Genomic DNA, 22,053 nt, shown 5'->3' with positions numbered 1-22,053 from the left:
CTTGATAGAACACAGTAGTAGTCGAAGTGTTGAAATTTTTTTATAGATTTATTGAAAATACGAGATGTCGTAGAGTAGCAAATAAATTTTTTTTTTTATTTCGTTAAAGAAATTTCTAGAATATTTTGTCAATAGGAGGGTCATTAATTCGACGTTTCGATGATTCTTACGCATGTGTACTTTTATTACAAGTGGTTACGTAATCGTTACAATATATGTCACGTGACTCAGTATCTAGATTTTTACAGCAAATAGTATCACAACACGAAATATACAAGAAAAGCACAGACAAGTGTATCTTTTTACAATTGTCCGAAAGTTCGTATCAGTTTACTCGTATATTCAAAATTTTTATCTTACATATTTCAGAAAGTATAATAAGAGAAGAAAAGAAACCGAGATATATATATATATGTAAAAAAAAATATCGAATAAATTAAACGAAAATTTTTCATTTCAGTGTTTCTTTTTTAACCCGATGATTCGTATAAAATTGATTACTTAAAATCGAAGAATTAAAAAATGATTTGGTCAACATGTCGAATCTAATGTTCGATAAACATCTCTATGATAAATAAATATGTATATATATATATATTTATATCTTCATGTCGGAACTGAGTATCCTTCGTTTCACTTAGATACCGTTGAACCATTAAATTAAATACTGTTATTCGTCGATTCGTTCACCTTTCTCGAAGGATCTATCGTTACTCGACCTTGGATCTAGTAAGAAAAAAAAATCACTAGGTCGCAAATTCAATTCATATTTGGGGCTTCATCCTTAGGCCAAGGCTTTCTTGTAAACTATCACCTTCGATCGATCATTCTCGACTATTTGGTCGGTTGCTCGATTGCTTTTATTTATACTTTCTAGTCTTTCTTTTTTTTTTTTTTAATAATCTGCCGTTAAAACTGTACTTCCAACGCCTACGCTGCACCTAAATACGTCAGTATATATATATACTTTCGCGAGGAAAAGTCTTTCGTGCTTTTTTTTTTTTATATCACACTTAAAGAGACGATATTACAAAGGAATTTCGATCAGGCATCTGCGGTAGATTCACTTTGCAGATTATCGAATTTTTATATTCAAAGGCATTCGTTCGAATGCGAAAAATGTGAAATATGTTACAGGATCGATCTTATATTATAAGTCGATAGAAAACTTATCTTTGATGAGAATCTTCTTTTTTTTTTTTTTTTTTTTAATTTTTATACATATCGCACAAGACTTTCTCCATTGGAGTGTTGCCGATTGTTCTGTGAAAATATATCAATTCCACCCTGGAGGCAGGCACTGTCCTCAGCAATGGAAGCAACAGCAGTAACCTGCCGAATCTTGCCGGGCTACCTGGTTGCTGCGCTCTGGCGTGTTGGCCCAACATCACTTGGGCTTGGTCCTGCAGATTTTCTATCTGACTCGAATCCTTTAAACCACGGGTCTCTGCAATTGCAATTTTCCAAGATACATTTATTTATAATTTCATAAAATAACATAACACTGATAAAACTCTCCGATAATATTAAGAGAAAACAGCTATATTATTGCAATTAATCAAAGCACGAACCTGGTCGAAATAGTACTATGGCTTTCATACAGGCGAATTCAGCAGGATCAACCATGACAGCCTTATATCTCTGCAAGGTATCGTGCAAATGCCTCACATCCGCTGCCACCTGACTCGGTTTACCCGTCGTGGTTTGCATATGGATTCCGGAATGGGGGTGAGGATGCGGCGATAATGTCAAAGCAGTCAATTCCGCGGAGTTGAATAGGGGCGATGATTCAAGTGGAAGGCACCACTGCACTGCGTTCAGAAGGAAAAGCTCTGACCAGGCCTCTTCTAGTAGTATCACCTATCATGGATAAAATGAATCAACAAATTTCTTAAATTTTTATTTTCTAGAAATGGATAATTTGAGGGATGGAAAAAAAGAAAGGATAATCTTTTCTCGTAAATTTTAAGATCTATCATTTTCTGAGAAATAATATTTGAAAGAGGAGAAAAAGAGTTTGCTTTATACCTGATCCCTGAAAGGCAAACTCGCGAAAGACGGAAGATTCTTGGCCCACTTTACAGCCATGAAGAGCAATCTAGCACTGGTTTCGTAGACCGTTTCAGCACTTGCAGGCGAATACAAGGAGGGGATCACAGGCGGAATTTGCGTGCAACCGCTCCTTTGGGGTGTCAATGGTTCTTCGTTCGTTACGTCTATACTATCCTCGGATGCATTTCCTGTTGCGAAAATATTCAAAATCATTATCGAAAAGAATTTAATTTCGACGAAATAAACGTTAATGAAAAGCAGATACTAATGAACAATTCTAAATGTATGGAATTCTATATAAATGTTGAAAAACTTGTTTCATAAAAATTAATAAAGATTATTGATAAAATAAATGAATACCATCTTCGTTATCCTGTCGAGGTGGTGTCGGAGGGTTCGTCGAATTTGTCGTCGGGGCAACGGTGGGTAAAGGCAGTGGTGTCGTGTATCTCGCCATGGCCAAAGACACAGGTGGTCTAAAACATTATATTTTAAAGAATTGTATTTCGAATTTTCATCGAATTATTTTCTCTATGCTAATAATATTCAATAAATATTTTCTGTCAAAATAATTTTCATTCTTTTCTCCAGATTTATCTTTCACGAATTTATATATATATATATATATATATACTTTGTTTTAATCAATTTTAAAACGTAATGTAATGAAAATGTATCGTTAATCTCGAATTCGTATAGAGCGATACTAAAATCGATATGTGAAGCAAAATTGATTATACGAACGATTCGCAGCAACTTTAATTTGTTCGCTCGCGAGTTTTGTTTGCATACTTTCAGCGTATGCCGCGAAGAAATTTCGTTTCGCCGAATTCGGGTAGGTAGGTGGGCGAATATAGATCGCCCTGTACAAGAAAAGCGAACGCGATTTGCATCTTGTGCGAACGAATTCGTTGTTGAAAAATTCGGAACCGATTTCACGTCCAGACGGTCGGAAAAATTGAGAGATTGCAGATGACGGTGTGTGATAAAATTGCGGTTAATGTAATTCAACAAAGCAGCAAGAACAAAGGTCAGTGCACTTATATCCATCCTTTTCTTTCTATAAATATTATCGTAAAAGGTGTTCTTCACGCGAATTCATTCAAACGTTCCTAATATTTCATCAAATTAATCGTTTAAATCGATCTAATCTCGATACCATATCCTTTTAATTAGAAACAACGAAAAAGTTATAATAATTTCTCTTCCTATACGAGAATATTTCAATAATCGATTAAAAAAAATAATTTCATCAATTCCATTGTCAATAAAATTAAAAATATCACTATGCATTATCTAACTTTGCATTATCATTAATAAATGAAAATCATCGAATGGAAGAAATTCAATTGCAAATAATTTTTTAATTCTTATTTATCCAAAGATCGAAATCTGATCGCAAATCATAATTTTCCACGCAGAAAACAAAATCTCTGAACGAAAAGACCGCCGCCATCCTGTCACCTACCACGAAGACCGCCCCCGAGGGCAAGATCAATGCATCGACTTCCGTGTCATCATCCAAGATGGCGATTCCGAACAGCAGAAATTTCGCCAATTGTTACATGGAACTGTGCAAACAGCAACATCTGCGACCTCTGCCGGTCATCTGCGTGACACTTCCCCATAGTCTAGACTTCACCACCGACCGCGTAAAAATGGACGATTGGGGCCCCATATTAAATTCTCTGTCTCTCGATCGTAGCCTACGATCGATCAGCGTTCGCAGCAGGTATCAATGTCGCAAACCTTTGGAGGAGATCAATTCGGAAGACAAGGCCAGAACGATGGGCAAGGCACCTGTCGTCTTGTCTCGATATCTTCTGGAGTGGCTGTCCCATAGCGTAGCTCAATGCGTCAGAAATTCCCCGGTTCTCACCAATTTGGAGCTGGAAGGAATTCCATTTCCGCCAGATTGTTTGGCTGTTCTGTGCGTGGGTCTGTCCCACACGCACACCCTTCATTATTTGTCTCTTCAGCGTTGTTACATCGGTGATAGTTCTTGCGAGGTATTGTGTCGTACGGTGGCCGATGTTCCGAGTGTCAGATCGTTGAATCTCAGTTACTGCGACTTGACGTGCAAGTGCGGCCCGGCTCTAGCGGCCGCCTTGTGCAGACAGAAGCTGTTGCTCTATCACGACACTTGGAAACAGTCGCTCAGATATCAAGAACCGAATCTCGAGGCTATGCCCGGATTACGTCGTTTGACGTTGAACGATAATCCTCAACTCGGCGACGCGGCCATAATGGAGCTGATCGAAGCGGTGAGGGATAGTCTTTGGTTGAAGGCGTTGGATCTGCAACGGTGTGGATTGACCGACAAGATCGGCAAGGATCTTCTCGAGCTGCTGGACCACAACACCACTCTGAGTATACTGGACGTGAGGCAGAACGTGAATCTGAACGAGGCGTTGGTGAACGAGGTGATCAAGAGGCTGGAGGAGAACAACGGCGACTCGAAGACCGAGTATAGGTGGTTGGGTTTGCCACAGCACGATCGAAGAGTGGTGTCGGCAGGAAGTGGGAACAGGAACGAGAACGAGGATCACAGGAAACCTCCGATCAGGCCGCGCAGCACCGAGTACAACAAGGGGCCGTATCAGACTGCAGCTAGGAGAATGTTTAATCAAAGTAACGCGAGGAAAACGAAGATGAGACCTCACGTTCCTCCGTACAAGACTACTAGACAACAACAGGAGCAACAGCACATGGTTCAAAACGGTCAGCCCAAGTCGAAAATCTCGCTTCATCTGGATCTACAGTCTCACATACAGCCTGTGATGGGGGAGGGTCAAAATAACGTTCCATCCTACGTGGACAGTATTCAGGCCGACACGGACAGGTCCTCGTCGAAGAATCTGGAGATCATAAAAATCGACGTTGGCGTGCAAGTGGAAGACGAACAAATGGAGAATTCCACTAAGATTCAGAAGATCCAGTACCAATTGAACGAGGCGAAGGCTGAACACGATCGGCTGATCGAAGAGGCTAGACGTAGCGGTATAATGTTAGCGGACGAGCGAGGAAGACGCGAGGCCGCCGAGGAGCAGTTGAACGCGATGAAAAGCAACCTGACAGAGCTGGAGAACGCTCTGGAAGAGAAGGAGCGGGAAACGAGCGGATATCTATTGCTCAGTCAGCAGTCTTTGGAGGAGATTTGCAGTTCCTTTGATAGATTGCTGAACATGTTGGACAACATGACGAAAAATCCGAATGCTAATAGAAGGGAGAGTACCGAGGCTGCCATTGTGAGGGCGGACATAAAGAGACGGGTCGCCTCTGTGATCAGGGAGACGAAATCGGAGAACCTGAGGCGAGGATTCATCATCGACGACGACGACTCGATCCGGTACACGGAGCCTATCAAGAAGTTTGCCAAGTCGGAGAGCGACATGAGATCCGCTTTGCCACCGATTTCCACGTTGCATCTGGAGAGGAATATAGGGGACAGTCCGGATATCGGTTCGCCCACTTTGCAAAGGGTTTTGCTTCACGAGAAGGACTCGTTATCTCCCAGAGCTAGGGCCAGGGCGCTGTTCGCTCAAATAATTCAAGGGAACGCTGTGCTTGACTTTTGCACTCATATCGATTAGTAAATTGGGGGTATCTGAAGATTCAGGGACGAGGTTTGTAAGGTTTGTACAAGCGCGTAGCTTTTTATAGAAATAATATAGGTAGATAAATATACGGAACGAAGAAAAGGTACAAGTGTTCAGTGCGTCGTACGTCGACCCTGATTCATTGAAATATCTTATAAGCTGAAGCTGCGATTGGTTGCTGGGAAACGAAATTAAGAAATACAGTAGATAAATAAAAAAAAAAAAAAGAGAAAATATCGGAAGAAACGTTTTAGAAGAAGAAAATTTCGAGAAAATTGAAGCGTCGTGGTTCGCTCTTCGAATTGCGTGGATTAATAAGCGTCGAATTGAAGCAAGTTCGACGATGCTTTCTATGCAATTGGAAATGTATCGTTAATATATAACGCGAGAAGTCGCGTTGGGATCGATTTGTAAACGCCACGGTTTTTCTTAGTTTCGTAATTGTAAATGGAATAAACAGCTTTCATCCTTCTCAATGAGCATCACTTCGTTCGTGAAACACGTGTATAGTATAATTAGTTTGTATGGAAGTTTATTTCGTCCGAATAGCTATAGCATCGATGTTATTCCTCTTGTTCTCGTTCTCCTTTCCATGAAATTTTCCCCGATACTTGAGCCACGCTTCCAATACAATGATAGAAGGTTAATATACGAATAAAGCCCGATCGGGCTTATGCAATTTCAATAGTCGATCCAGAAATAATTATGAATAAGAAAGGATGAAACGTCTCGTTAAACTGCACGAGACATTTTGTTAGAAACTACTGTACTGTACACTGATACTTTACGTATTCATTACAAATACGTAGCTAAAATAATTTATCGAGTTAATTTAATCCAAATTCTTTTTCTCTCAGATGACGAAAATATCTTTTTTTTTTTTTTTTTTTTTTTTTAAATTGTGCACATAATAAAACTTTTCATTCGTTCAACTAAATGTAGTCGAGTCGATTATTATTTTATAATACCTCAAAAGATTCGAACGGCCTAATAATTATAAATCATAAACTTCATCTCAAACATATTTAATTTGTCAACGATTTAATGTAATCACAAAATAACCATCAAGAAATAAAGGATTAAATACACACGAAAGAAATGGAATCATTGATAAAAAAAAAAAACATAGCCAAGATTAAATCAAGGATAAAAAGCGATAACGGTAAACTCGGGCATTCGTGTGAAAGCTTGCACGCGGAGAAAAGAAGGCGTAATTTCCAGAAAGCTCCGGGTATCGACGCCGAGCACGCTCGCTGTCGCTTTTAACGTTCACCCCTTGGCGCTCTATGGATTTTCCATTAGTTCCAACCTGAGTACTCGGTTACCTGAAAAACGGTCAGCCACGGGCTACTAGTCAAAGGTAATTTTTCATGATAGATCACGCTCGGCGTGGCGTGTTGCGAGCGCGCTTGCTCACGACGGCGAAAAGTATGCTGCTCTCCAGCAGAAGATCAAACGTGCCAACAACGTCGTCCACTCTCTTGCTCTTATCGTTGTTGCTCCCGATGAATCGACGATTATCGATCGCGAAAACCCTCTCAACGTTACCTTTAATCCTCCCCTCAACTGACCACCTGGATCCGCTCCACGATTCATCGCGTCTTTGCGTCACCTAAATACGCGCTTAAGTGGGATCCAACGCGTGAAATGAATCTTGAGCGTTGTTCGAAGAAGTGGAGCAAGGATCTTCTTAATAGACGCGATTATTTTTGTGTTTTCGCAAGAAGAATTTTCAATATTTTTGCCGTGAATTTAAAAATTACAGGCTGTTGGACGATTGATCATTGAGCGTAACTACTTATTACTACTTACTTTTTGATCGTTATATCGATATATCTAAGGTTTTAAAAATGTTTTTAAAAATTAATAATTATTTCCTAACATCTTTGCCTTATTTTTGGATGAATTTTTAATATATCTCTTCGAATAATAATAATCGAAATAACAATTCAGAAACATTTTGACGAATGTAAAGCTGGCATTAACAATTTCAAAGACGAAAAATAAAAGTAATGACTCACCCAAAGACACCGACGGCGACCGCTGCCTCTCGAAGCGCTCGTTCCTGGTCCATCTCGACGAGAGCCTCTGGTCTAATGGTGGCAGTGTTTCTGGGTTGCCGTTCATTCTGTACCGCTGAAACAGAAGCGCATACCTTCGATGTAACGTCGATAGCAGGCGTTAATTGCAGCTACGAATTAATTACACGCCCCCGTGTATTGCCTCGTGCGCGTTTTAGTCAATGCTATCGAATGTAATGTCTTTTGGAATTTGCGCACAACAACGCGATAAACTACACGCCGATTAATTGTTTCGATCAATCTGAAAGAAAACGATCGTTCGAGATTATTAATTTTGACAAGGAATCAATATTATTTTTCTTTTTCTTTCTAAAAGGGAGGGAAAATTCATTATTCCTCGTTTCGCATTAAAAAAAAAACGTTAGAATAGTAATTATAAAATTATTATTCCAACGCTCTTTCGAAACTTGATACATCATCTTCGTTATTCATTATCAAACAAGTTCAAACATTCTTTCATTCTTAAGATATTTCCAGCATTTTACATAACTCAAATCCTTAATATAACAATGTATTAGTGATAAAATCGACGGAGTAACTATACACTCGATCTAAAAATGAGGCAATTTATAGAATTTCATATTGGAAAAAATAGAAGGATCAATCAAACGTTATATAATTGACCATGTATCTCGATAATTCGTTACACGGAATATCCTCCTTCCTTTGGATCTTCTTGGTTATTGAAATATTAGCGGAGCTGTAGAGTTCGACGAGTCTTGTTGAGATTAATCGGGGAACAAACGATTGGCCACCACCCTCTCGTCAAATTCACGTAACGCGTTATATCACGACAGCGGCCTGCGACTGACAAGCGTGAATTTAACAGACGTGTAGAAATCAGCCACGTTTATTGTTCGTATATATATATATTGCCGTTCGATAACTTTTTGGCTGACATCCATCTTTGGAATAACTTCATGCACCATGGAGAAAATGGAATATAATATTCCCTTTTCGTCTTTTCGCTGACGTGAATTTTCTTTGGGGATGGAATTAATGGGAGGAATTGTAAAGGGAAGAAGAGAGGGCTTTCGTTTAATGTTTAACTTGGCGTTCTGAGCTTTGGAGATGATTATATTGGGGGACGAAATGAAGATGAGGTTGCTTGGAATTTTTAGGGTGTTTCGATATAGAGATGAATTTTAATTCTTTTTTAGGCTAGAAAATACTTACAAGATGAATAGAAATGTGAAAATTATCATATTAAAAAATTTAATCTTGAAATTCTGATGTGTAAATGATTCTATCTTAAAATTTCTTTCTTCTTTTTGTTAGTATTGTCTGATAAGAATCATAAAATATTTATACAATTGTGAAAAACAAAAAATTCGTCTTTTTGAAATTCGTCAGACAAAATAACAACAAGGTAATACCGATATTATATTTTTAATATAGATAACGTTAAATGAAAAACGTCTTTCGTTCTTTTATTTTTGTATCTTTTGATTTAAAAAATTACATACTTATATATATTTTATCTCTACTTTCATTCCTAAAAATCTTTTTTAAAAGCACAAAGTACAATCATCACCATCTTAAAATCTTGCATATATACACTGCTATTTCATCCATTTTCTCAAGAAAAAAGTCTCATGACTTTCTAACGCAATGTATATCAAAGCTATAGTAAATTTTACATCTCTATTTTCATTTTTAAATTTTCTTAAAAGATTTCACAAAAATATCTTCGTCATCTTCGTTTCTTAAAAGAAAAAAACTCGTGATTTTCTGCACACAACGTATAAATCTTCCTTAAAAGCACAAAGTATAATAGTTATCTTCGATTCTCGCAAAGACAATGCAGTTTCATTTACTTCCGCTCTCCAAGAGAGAAGATTTGTGACACCGAGCACATGTTAATAGCGATTAGGACCCTTAGTGGCGTATAACGGCGAGCTGAATATCTTTCCTTTTTTTCTTCAACCCTTCCCCTTTTAACGTGGCACGGGTGCACAGTAATTTCGTAATGATAAAAAGCGTGCCGCGGCTCGTTTTACCTACGCGTCGTGCTGCCTGCTGAGCGGCTTAATAGGATCCTCCTACTTCGTCAAGCCTTTTTGCATCCGGCTCTCTGTCTCTCTTCCCTTTTTTTTTTTTCCCAAGCTTTCTTCCCTTGCTACTGCCCTCTCGCTCTCTCACTTTTTCTCCCGTTTACCCTGCCGGCGGAAAAGATAAACGCCCTTCCGCCGGTCGCGTCCCCGGGAAATTTTTCTTGTCCGCGCGTGTAACACGCCGCGCTTTCCCTTTTGTCTTTTTAACTCTTCAGTCCGCTTATTTTCACACACCTCACTCCCTTTTGCGCCTCTTTTTCCTTCTCATCGTCTTCCTTTTTTCACGTAAAGTTGCCTTGATTTTCTTTTTTCGATGCACAACCAGGGATCCTGGCGCGACGGACGTTTAAGGAGCATCTAGGGGAGCGTTGAGCTCCAGAGTTTCAACTTGGGGGAAGGAAGCGAAAATATTATTTGCACGAAATAACAATACAGTGATCCAAATCGAAATTGAAAAAGTTTAATCAAACGCTAATAATTGTAAGTCGTTTTAATTCCCAACTTGCGAATATATAAATCTTCCTCTCTCGTTCAAAGCTGCCATAACGATATTAGACGTAATTTTAAAGAATAATTAAATATCTTTATCAGATCGATCCACTCGATAACGTCGTCTATCATCTATCTCGTTCGAACAATCAAAAATCAAACGATCATTAATTCTTCCTTAAATTACAATCGTTAATTCTTCTCGTTCGATAAATAGAGACCTCGAGACCGAACCCTTTCCATCGCATCGACGTCTCCGACGTGCAATCGTTTCACACGAGGAGAGATAAACGCCCTTTTACAGATCGTTTCACTCTCATTTGCGTGAAGCTCACCGTGGGAGGTCTGCCTCCCTTTTTCACTTTGCTTCTTCCGTATATCCTCTCTCCCTTTCTTTCTCGGCCGCCGTTATGACACAATTTGCGCCTCGCCTCTTCTTTTAACCTCCCGGCCTCCGCCCGGGATTCCTCGCCGGGATAACACGCGTGTATATTCACGGGAGCGAGAAAGGGAGCGCGGCAGACAACGGAGCGGCGCGGATTTTTGAGCACGCTGATCCGCCTGCACGTTGCATACGTTTATTTCTCCCAATTAACCCTTCGGGGCTAGGCGACGGCCACGCGACCGTCGCTAACGACCGCGGTGTTTACGACGCCTTTCGTGGCGAACCGCACCGCTCTGCACGCGCGTGCGGCGTGTTTGACCGCTCTGCACACGCGATTTTCATCGGACGATTATCGTACGTAACGAGGATCCTGACGCGTAGGTTGTTTTGTGGAGGATCGTTCTGCATACGCGATTTTCGTCGAGCGAGAATTCTGATGGATGGGTTTTGTGATTGGAAGACGACGATTGTATTGTAGTAATGAGAATTCTGATGATTTCAGGATAGATTCTGTGACTATTAGATCACTGGAGTAATAATTCGTGATCGTAAGAATTTTGGAAACTTTGATGATCGAAGATATCTTCATATTGTATTCTGTTTTTGAAAGGAACGAAGAGTGACTCAAGGAATACGAAGAATAATGCAATTATACTCTTGCAAAAACTTCGTTCAAGTAAAAGTTTAAATGGAACTATCTACACTTTTAGAGAAGAGAAAGAAAATAACGACACCTTATTGATTCCTTCCATCGTTAAACGATTAATATAATCATCACCAAAGTTTGAAACTAATTCTATTCGCAACAATTCCCAGGGTAAAATCCTATCTACGCCCAGTTACACTCGAACAGAAACATCGTTTAACAACGAGGAAGCAAGCACTTTAAAAAAATATCCTCGAAACGATATTAATCAAACCTTCGAAACCTACAAATCAATTGCCTCGGGAAAAATATCAGCGCACGATCGTAATCGCCAAAGTTTCCGCAATATCTTTGTCCCCGTCGCGTAACTCTCGACGCTGGCCAATCTAATTTCCCGTGGAAACGATCGACGTTCCATAGAAACGTCGCCGTTCCGGTCGCCAAGGGAACCGGGATCCAATTGGAAGTATTTCTTCTTACGACGTTCAAGTTCAGCAATAAGAAAGTTGGTTGCGCGCCCCGGGACGTGTTTCCGCGGGGAGAAGAAAGAGGGAGAAGAAAAAAAAGAGAGAAAGAAAGAAGAAGACAACGGGAAGAACGATGGAAAAAGGGGGAGAAATGCTCTTTTGCCGTGGCAGGTGCGTCTGTTCGTCGGGTGAAAGGCATTAAGAGTTGAATCGAACGGTGTCGCCAAACCAGACCAACCCCTCGTCAATCGCTTCTTCCTTATCCAGTTATTTATGTCGCGAGCATAAAGGAATTCCGCGTTTCGAAGGGGAAACGCGGGGGTTGATTGATTCCCACAATATCGGTTTACCTGTGGAAACGGGTAATCTAATGCATCGATAACTGGCGGTTTGGGAAAGTCATTCTCTGTTTTACGATTTTTAAAGAACGATATTCTTTCTTCTCTTCGAGAAGGTATTTGAGCCGAGGAAAATTCGATGCGATCGATCATGGTAAGCTGTTTTGCAAAATTCTGAAATTGTATAATTTAATTAATTTGTGAAGATCGATTAAGAGGAAAGTAGTTGTTTTATGCTCACCATACGGCATCCATGGAGTGGAAGAGACATGTTCTTTAAAACGTAACAAAAAAGAAGAAAAAGAAAAGATTTTTTGCATTTAGAACGAATTTCTCTCAAGTGGGATTTAAGTTAAAAAGCTTAATTGTTGTTTGCAGAATTATTCCTTTTTTTTTGTTAATCTAAAAATCAATTCTGAAGTTTTGCCGTTTCTAAATTAATACACAATGACGAATAAAAATTAAAATAAAGGAAATAAAATACAAAGGCTAATTTTTACGGTAAAAGAAAAACCTGTACTTGTTAAAAATTTGTAATTCAACTACTCACCGTCTTTATTCATCCCCATCTGCATACATTTTTTCAAACGGCACGCTTGACATTGGTTTCGATGAGCTTTGTCCACGACACATCTTCCGGTACCGGCTTGACATCTAGAGCATAAAATTTTTCGACATATGTTTAGAAGATTCTAAATAAATAAATCAATGCTTTATTTTATAAATTATTTATTTTCGAAATAACTTTAATCGTTAGATTCTATAATATGGAAAAATTGGTCATCATAGAGAAAAGTCGAAAGCTCTTTCAGTTGTCGAAATCGATCGATCCTTGACGACGATGTTTCATCGACGACGAGTCGTAACTTGATGGCTGTTGTCCCTTCCGAAAAGAGGACAAATTTGGAGCGCACTTGCCGGAAATCCTGGCTGCGCACTCAGGAGATGGCGTTAAATTCGATTACTTTCATTGTTCGGCTAACCCTGTTATCCTTTCGAGCTGACTAACGTGAAGACTCCTCGCTCGGAGTCACGTAACCTTCTTCTTATCCCTCTTAATTTCATCCAATCCCGTGGTAACCTCGTGGTACTTTTCTTTTTTTAAAGTTTGCTTCCTCAATCAACTACTTTCTGTTTTCTTTTTCTTTCTTTTTTTTACATAACGTGAATTCAACGCGGATATTAAATAAATTTAGATATTTTACATAAGATAGATAGATCATCGTAAAGTCACAAATGAAACTTGAAATTTTCATGCGAAATCCATCAAAATCCATTCAGAACATAGAGGAGACTATACCATTGAAATCATTTTTTGATTCATCTCGATATCTCAATCAGTTGTCGAAATATAACGATTCAAAGTTTCTATAGCGCTTAACATAGCGCAAAGTTTATGAATAGATCCATATTTTTTCTCTGGAAACGATTACTTCGTTCTTCCAGAAATCTCCTTTTTTCTAAGAATTATGTCTGGCATTTGACTGAAGTTGAAATGATCTTTCACTCATTGCTTGAAAATCATTATCTTTGAAGTTACAATGGTTCAAAATTTTCTTAATTTCTGGAAGAATAATACTATAACGATTTCACATATACGATACATTGAAAAATCTATATTTCTTTCTGAATTTATAATTTAATCATTTTTAATCTCACACTTATCTTTGCAATCTAACATTTCTGCATCATTCCTTTTAAGAAGAAGAAACTGTTTTTATTAATTTCAAAGGAACAAACGAAAGTCAAATCTTCGTACAGTTCCCATGGGCTGTCATCAGATTAGAAAAAGATTACACGTTAGTGTAATGGCTCTAGGCCATCTCTCGATCGATTCCCGGTCTGTTAGCGCGATTTTAACTAACGTCACTCACAAGGAGGCGGCTCGATCCAACGGCGCGACGAAAGGACGCCACAGTCCTGGAACTATCTTGTCCCGAGGCGGTGGTACACGAAGGGCACCGAAGGGTGGCTGCGTGCTGCCCTGCCAGCAGGGTTCCTCTCGCAAATTGATTTGCGTTCACACCCTACCGAGCCTCCACACCGCCCATGCAACACGGGGGGATACATCACCCTCCACGGCATTCACCCTTCAGAACCACATCATACATTTATTTACGCATCTCTCTATTCTTTCGCTGGCCGGCATTGTTTGGCTCATCGAGTTACCGGAAACATGTGCTGCCTGTTATCGCGTACGAAGATCGCGGCTACGGATGATTCGATGAATTAACTCTCTGCGAGAGGTGGAAGGATCCAGTGAAGGATGGAGACTGGTGAGACTGGGACTAATGGGTGGTTGGAATTGGAAGATGAAGGAATTGGATGAAGAATGGATAGGTTTGATGGTTTGATGGTTTTTGTTTTTGAAGATTGAGAGAGAGAGAAAGAAAGAGAAAGAGATTTTGGAGATTGATGCGTTGGTGATTGATAATTTAAAATTCAATCTCTTAAAAATTGAATTTTACTAGAATTATCAATCTTTCTGAATTTTTATTTATTCTCGTTTTGTCGCTCCACATTGCCAAGTTTTATATGTCCATTGAACGCGTGCTGTGAATGGAAGTCTGCTACTAAATCCTTCGATTAAAAAAAAACATTTACTTATCGAGAACAGGAGAGGAACAGTTGACCCATTGCACGCAAAATTCAAGTGTGGCCCAATGGGAGTTGGCGCGAATTTTCCATGCAATCTGGATCATGCACGATCTTCTTAATTGCATTTAACCGATCCGTGAAGTTGGATTTTAATCTGACGATTATGGTCGTTGCGCGGTGCATCACGTCGAGACGCATCTGTCGCGGTCTGCGTCCCCCTCTACGAATAATTGGTTATCTGTGCGAAGCCTCTTCACTCTTTACCACGTTACGGCCATTCGACAGGAATTGATAGTGAAGAATAAAAAGCCGGTGTAACGGGACACGAGACGTTCAATCGGGAAGACACGTGTCGCGAATGATCGATCTTCGATCCATTTTCGCACTGTGACGACGTAACACAAAGATAGCTGAAATCCTTACGATACTTTTAACAACAAACGAATTGTTTACTTTATGAAACAAAAATCGTTCAAAAATTACACATATATTCGAGAGAAAAAAGTCAAATTATCTGCAACTTCAATATCACAATCTTTTCTTTTGAAATTCTCGATTACATAATTCTGACGAAATGATCACATTTCCACGATTTCGTGTTCAAATCTTTCTTCGAACTCTGCAAACTCTTCGAACTCAAAAATCTCAGCGAATTCCCTCTCCCAACAAGACTTCATATTCGTCACTCGAGACAATTTGCAATCCGATCACGCGCTCAAAGCGGACGTAGCATTTATTTTTCGAGCATCGACGGGGTTAATAGTTTGTATATCGAGCATCCCCGGCATCGTGTATCTCTTCGACAGGCTTAACGTGCACACCTATGGCCGCCTGTTATCGATAGTCACGTATACGTAGTCAAAGGGATGCACGCACAGGGGTCCGACAGCCCGTTGGCTCGAGTACGTGGCCCCGTGTAAAACGGATCGAGCGTATCAGACAGCGATTCCGGGCTGAGAGGGATCCGATGGAGATGGATGGCCGTTCCCAGGGGATGGTAATAGTATGCCGTATACATAGGGTTAGGTGGATAGGTCCTTCAGGGTTCAACATTATGCCGTTCCGCATTGTTGCCCGGTATTACGATGAGCCCACTCGACTTGGACCACATGGCGCCACTGGCTGCCCAGTTTGACATTAAACGCCGTAAGAAGATCCGCTCGCTAATTTCTATCTGATTGAAGACCCGAGATTTCCCTCCCTCGTAAGGGTATTTCGCGAAGAAATGATTATAGTTTGGTTGGATTAGGTTTCTAAGATGTGTCGTTTTTCTATTCTGACATAAATTTGAGATACGTAATTTGACATACAATGTTATGGTTTTATTCAGTAGAGAATATTAATTTGTATTGTAAAATATTGAATAAAGTTAAGATTATTTTAATATAAAACTTAATATTAGTAGTTGGTATAGAATTTAATAGAATTTCAAATTGCATGTAAATTTAGATTTATAAAACAAATATTTTAAGTGATAAGTATCCAAAATTTACAATAATTCAGAATAAAAAAGCTATCGTTAAAATGTTCATAAATTATAATACCAACAAATAATGATAAATTTCATTTTGTCTTTCGAATCTAATAATCTAAATAACAATTATAATCTTATGTATAACAATGCAATATCTATCTACTTTCGTTATTAATAATTATCATTTCGATGGATAAGAGAAAAGTGTCTTTCGAAATTCTTAATTTCATTCAACGGAGATAAAGAATCAAAAAGAAACGCGAAAAATAAATAAATCTTTCGTTCAACTTACCTGTATATCAACTTCCGCCTGACGCTTCGTTTGAAGAATCCACTACATCCGTTGCAAGCGAGAATTCCGTAATGTTTGCCGGAGCTGGTATCACCGCAGACCACGCATATCAAACCGAGGCTTCGCGGTGGTTTACTACCATGTTGCGGTTGCAATTGCTGTTGTTGTTGCTGCTGTTGTTGCTGCTGCTGCTGTTGTTGCTGAACTTGGCCCAACAGATGAGGATGGCCGTTACCAAGGGCGGTTAAATAGGGCGACCTCGCGAGAGGGAAATCAGTCGGTATTCCTCTGCAAAGAGGAACAGGGCATTCTTGGACAGATCTCGAGGCGTAAGGATCGTGACTCGAGGTCGATCCTGTCGCCCCAAGAGGACTGTATCGTTCTGGTAATCCTGGGGAGATTACGCTGCTCTCGCCTGAATCTGAAACAAATAGTTTGTTCTGTTAGTTTAGTTAGGTTACAGTTAGGTTTCTTTCTGTAGGAAAATTCCATTTGCAAAATTGTATGGAGAATCGTTATATGGATCATTGCGTCGATATTCTTTCTTTTCTCTTTTGTCTGTTGATCGTTTTTACGGGATAATTTCAGATTTCTAATTTTTTCACGATCGAATTTGACTCGTTCTATTCGATCAGATGGCAGATAGAGGTTCGCCTAATCCCGAAAATCTCTCTTGTGCGTTCATGTCACCGACTCCACCATCTACCCTTGATCGATCCTCGTAAGAATGGATCCACAAATGTGTACTTACGTAAAATGAGTACATGCTCGTAAGTTGTGCGCAAACTTTACAGCTCTTCAGAAAGGATCACGAAGATTTGTGGCCGATTAAATGGACGATGATAAAGTTGTCGTCAATACTTCACAAGATTAATCCTTTTAGTGATGTGTAAGTAATTTTTCGAAATCGATTCATCTTGTTCACTTTATTCTTTTTACCATATTTTTTCTTCAACTTTAATTTGATATTTTTGAACAGCAATCTTTTTTGGTAAGAATCTCCGACCGACTGTGGTTTCCGTCCCCACGAGATTTATAGTTCCTTTCTCCTGTATCCCTTAAGGCTTACCGAATGGATCGCAAAGGCAAATACTATTTACATGAAGAAACGAGTTCTTAAAAACCACGATATAAATATTTATACGTTCAGAAGAAAGGTGAGACGATTCTGAGGAAAATCGCTTAATGTTTATCAAATCGATGTAAACGAAACAATCGTGTCAAATAAATATTCAATAATTATTCATTTCTTATACTCTTTCATTTAATCCCATGTTTATCCTTTATTTGTCTGAATGAATAAAGAAGATTTCCAATCCACGATCGCAACGGATGGAACAAAGATCCAAACGTGTTTCCTGTAGATAGGAAATTTCATCGTCACCTCGGTGTCGCGTTAACGATATTAATTGGAAGATGGAAATGCAAAGAGATCGTAGAACATCTGCGTGATCAACGAAATGTGATTTCGCCTCTCCACTCGAGTTTATTAGTCACGCCAGCGCCCCCGATGAGGCGCGGGATCTCCCCGAAATCGTATTTGTCGGATGCATCGTGCACCGATCGAAAACTCGTTCCGGTCTCGTTAATGCCGCGGGGTCAAATAGGATCCGTTCGTATTACCATGCGAATCGACAACAAGTCGATATCAGGTTAGGGTCCCCCGTATCTAACCCCGTTTTAAAATAATTTAATCGTGCCCTTTAAGTCCGCCGAGTATTATTTGAAATCGTTTTCGGCTCGAACTACCCCGGTGACAGATTGTAATTGGTGCTTACTCTTATTCGTTTGAGAAATAGAATTAAGTTTCTACGATTGCTTTTTTCTTGGAGGGAAAAAAGTAGTTGGAATATATATTTGAGATCGATTTTTGGTATATTTTTTAATTTATTGTAGTGAGATATATATATATCTTGTCTTTTTTTTAATTAATTTTTTAATTAAATATTAGGGAAAGAGAATTGCATATAAATTTGTGGAAAAATTATTTTTTGACAAAGTTAAGAAAGTGCTACGCCATTTAAAGGAAGGATTATCAATGGAAAGAAAAGATTCGATATTTATAGCTACATGAATCTAAAAAGCGAATTAGCTATCCCATTGTAACATTAAATTCAAGAGATATTTATCTATCCGTAATCGTAATCAACGATCAAAGCCATGGAGCACGTTTGAATCGTTGGCTGGCACGCGTGATCCGGCTTCACCGGCAAGAATTCAATCGTATCGTTTCGTCGTTACGGTTACGGGGGATGAACTCGAAACGATCTTATTAATGCGACTCACGTAACTTCCTAAGCGTGTCGGCTTTTCGATCTCGTTAACACTCTAATCCCAACGTGCCCGTACAGAGAGACACGAATTACGATGTATGAAATCTGTCCTCGAAACACGATCGACACGGTTCGTCCATTTTTAAATTAATTTACGTATATCGTGCGTAATTTTATTACAGAATTACATATTTAAAATTTTTACTCACGTATCGACATCAAAAGGGTTGATTAAAGCTTCCTAGAATTTGTCATTCACCACTCTCCGCCAAGAATAACCAAAGACCCGCTGCTCTCCCACTTTATCAATCTAATTTTCCCCAATAAATCCTCCGTCACAATACCATCCTTCCCCAAAGACTGATTTCACTCTTCCCCAAACAACTTCCAAGGCTCACCATAATCCTCAACGAAAAACGAAACATTTCTTCCTCTTCGCCCAACGCATCCGGTCGCCAAATTTTCCCAGAAATCTTTCTCGATACGCGACAAGGTTACGCCATTAAAGTAATCGAATCTCGGCGGAGGCACGCGAGAACGCGGCCGCCAGGGGTTAAAGAAGAGAAGAAAAATTATTATATGCGCCCGTATGGTGGCCGGTAGCGTGCGAATCGCAAAGAGTACGCGTGTGTGCAACGAAAGCAGGGGCGTCAAATTTCATTAGCATATCAATGTTGGCGGATGGCAAGGCGCCACCTGCGCCCCCGTATTATGGGATCATCGAGGTGCAGGGGTGGGGTGCGCGTGGAATGACGACCAGCGAAGGGGACGTTGGCCGAGAGAAGCTCGGGGGGGGAAGGGGAAAAAAAGGGGTTTCGTAACTATCGGCGACCACTTTGGTCACCCTCCACCCTCGCACCCTCGGCTCCAATCTCGACTAATTGTTACCGCATTAGGGAGACACCGGAATTGTCTCGGCTGGTGTCTAGCATGGAAACGATTCGCGATTTTGAACATCTGTTCGAGTTGATTTCGATGTATCGATGGCGAGTGAAAATTTTGAATAATTGTTGGAATGGATTGTGAAAATTTCTTTTTTTTTTTAGTAATTTTGGTTTTGAGAAATGTGATAGATCGCGACGTGAATAGTGAAGGTATGACGTAATATTTTAGATATTTTATTATTATATCGATGTTGTAAATGTAATATTGGGTATAATAAAAATAAGAAACGCGTTGTGAACTGAGTTTGAAAGGAATTTATGTAGAAAATGTTTTTTCTTTAAGGAAAATTTATAATGAACACTGCTAAATGATATATTAATCTATTATTAATCCATACAAGAAATGTTTATAATTAAAGTTAATGTTTTATTTAAAATTAAATAAAAATTAAATTATTAATTCTTGTAATAATAAGTAAATTTTCTGAAGCATAATTTAATTCAATAAGATGCTTATGAGAATTTTAACAGAATTTTAAGTAAATATCATAAATCAGAGATATCGCGCAAAATGTGTTAATTAAGAGAAGATTTTTAGTGAATAGTTAAGTGAGATTAGTTAACTTGAGATTAAAACTTCGTCATTATATTGTATAACTGAAAATATATTTGTTCAGTTTTTTCTGTTTTCAATGCCTCTTTATATTTATATTCAACATACATCACGTAACACTTGTATATTTGTGAAAACTGACTGAAACTGACCAAAGCAAGAAAAATATTCATTATAATAAATAATTTTTAAATTCATTAAATTAATTAAAAAATCCTGCTATTAAAGAAATATTTTTAACATTCAAAAAATAATAATAAACTATGATTCTTCTTTTGTCGCGTAGAAAAATCATGCGGTATTAAATTCTTCGGGTCACTCAAAATCTGATTACACTAATGGTATAATTTCGTTGGCCGCGTAGCACCCTCTTTTTCCACTTGCCACCCTAGAACTACGATTCGCATAAAAATACGTCGAGAGTTGATTTATACGTACAGCTTGCTATTAATGTTGTTCATTTATAAAAAAAACGCATGAGGAATCGAGTGCTCGTTGAACGATGATTTAAAGGCAACAAGTATCGACAATTGTTGTAATGTCAAATAATTTTGAGAAACAATATTTGCTCCTCCTGAAACGAATGTTACCATTGTTTTCTTTCATTCGCGGAAGTGAATTCATGTTCGATGTTTCGACATCTGAAATAACAGTTTTACATTTTATCGTTACATTCGTAACCTTTGGATTGAAAGATTAAAGAAGACATGACAGACCTTGCGTGAAATCGATTTTAATAGATTATCCGATGAAATTGATGAAATTATCATTAGGATGATTTCAAGAACGAAGAAAAGCAAGAAAGATTAAAAATTATCGAAACATTTGAAAACCAATCTATTTTTATCTCGATCGCTAAACAGCGGGAGGAATGTTTGCTCAGTTATGTTTCTCTTGCCTGTACAGTTTCTGACGAATTTAATATATTCATTCTGAATTCAATTCGAACAAGTTTCCATGGATAAATCGATATTAACTCACCGTGTCGAATACTCAAAGGACTGGTAGGACTTCTCGGATGTTCCTGAGATGGATCATTTTGCGGTTGCTGATGCTGATGCTGGTGTTCCTCCGAAGTCGTGACCGACGTTGCTCCGTTCATGATGTATCAACCAACATTCCTCGTTAAACAAAAGACAATATACTGGAACATATTATACAGTGCGTAGACGTTATTATACCGCAATTACTAGAATAAAATAATCGTTGTGTTCCAACACAAAACTTGCCGATACGTCATCAAATTCACTCTTCGATATCCAATTACATAAAAAAAAAAAACATCATCAAATTCTTCTCACCTATCTAATTTTTCTTCTTCTTCTTCTTCTTCTTCTTCTTCTTCTTCTTCTTCTTCTTCACCCTTCTTCGCACTCGTGCACACCAACAATTCCAATTGTTCCAACTTCTTTCATCCAAAACAAAAAAAAAAAAAAAAAAAAAAAAGAACTCGCTCAAAAGTATTACGAACTTCTCGCACTGATATTAAATAAATCACCCATCATCTCCGTCCCTTCAAACTTCACTGATGCACGAAAACGACGGGCGACAAGAACACGACCTCGATCGAACGAGCTCCACCGACAACCGATTTCGGGGTCCAGGATCGGGGTCTTGGAAACTGATGGAACCGCGTCAGAGAAACGACGACGGATGACGTCTCGAGGTTGGCGTCTCCCGGCGAGAGATCGACGGTTAGCTCGGCTCGATCGTCCCGTATCACGAGAGGTCGACGTCGTTGGTGGCTGGAAGTGGTGCCTCGACCCGCGAGCACGGGCCACCGATTGGTCCGTTGGCACTTTTGAAGG

General features: G+C 39.1%; 2 protein-coding genes across 3 annotated transcripts; one reads left to right on the top strand and one right to left on the bottom strand.

Annotated features, from left to right (window-relative positions):
• Positions 1-58: 58 nt before the first annotated feature.
• On the bottom strand, positions 59-21,588 carry LOC122711613 (photoreceptor-specific nuclear receptor-like). 2 transcript variants are annotated; one of them, XM_043930569.1, is made up of 9 exons: positions 21,547-21,588; positions 21,227-21,389; positions 16,476-16,896; positions 12,662-12,765; positions 7,673-7,787; positions 2,413-2,528; positions 2,029-2,240; positions 1,572-1,860; positions 59-1,447 (listed from the first exon to the last, which is right to left on the bottom strand). In XM_043930569.1, exons 2-9 carry the CDS (start codon positions 21,345-21,347, stop codon positions 1,209-1,211), a joined length of 1,617 nt encoding a protein of 538 aa, XP_043786504.1. In that variant the 5' UTR covers positions 21,348-21,389; positions 21,547-21,588; the 3' UTR covers positions 59-1,208. The 2 variants fall into 2 exon arrangements, with proteins under 2 accessions (XP_043786504.1, XP_043786505.1); XM_043930570.1 differs by having other exon boundaries at positions 21,227-21,366; positions 21,547-21,575.
• On the top strand, positions 3,579-5,645 carry LOC122711612 (centrosomal protein of 78 kDa-like). Its single transcript, XM_043930568.1, has one exon. It carries the CDS (start codon positions 3,579-3,581, stop codon positions 5,643-5,645), a length of 2,067 nt encoding a protein of 688 aa, XP_043786503.1.
• Positions 21,589-22,053: the final 465 nt, after the last annotated feature.

This window comes from Apis laboriosa, unplaced genomic scaffold (genome assembly GCF_014066325.1).
Source record: "Apis laboriosa isolate Shangri-la unplaced genomic scaffold, ASM1406632v1 scaffold174_cov162, whole genome shotgun sequence".
Classification (NCBI taxonomy): Eukaryota; Metazoa; Arthropoda; class Insecta; order Hymenoptera; family Apidae; genus Apis; species Apis laboriosa.
Note: the sequence above shows the minus strand (reverse complement) of the source record. Positions and strands in the feature narration are given on the sequence as shown.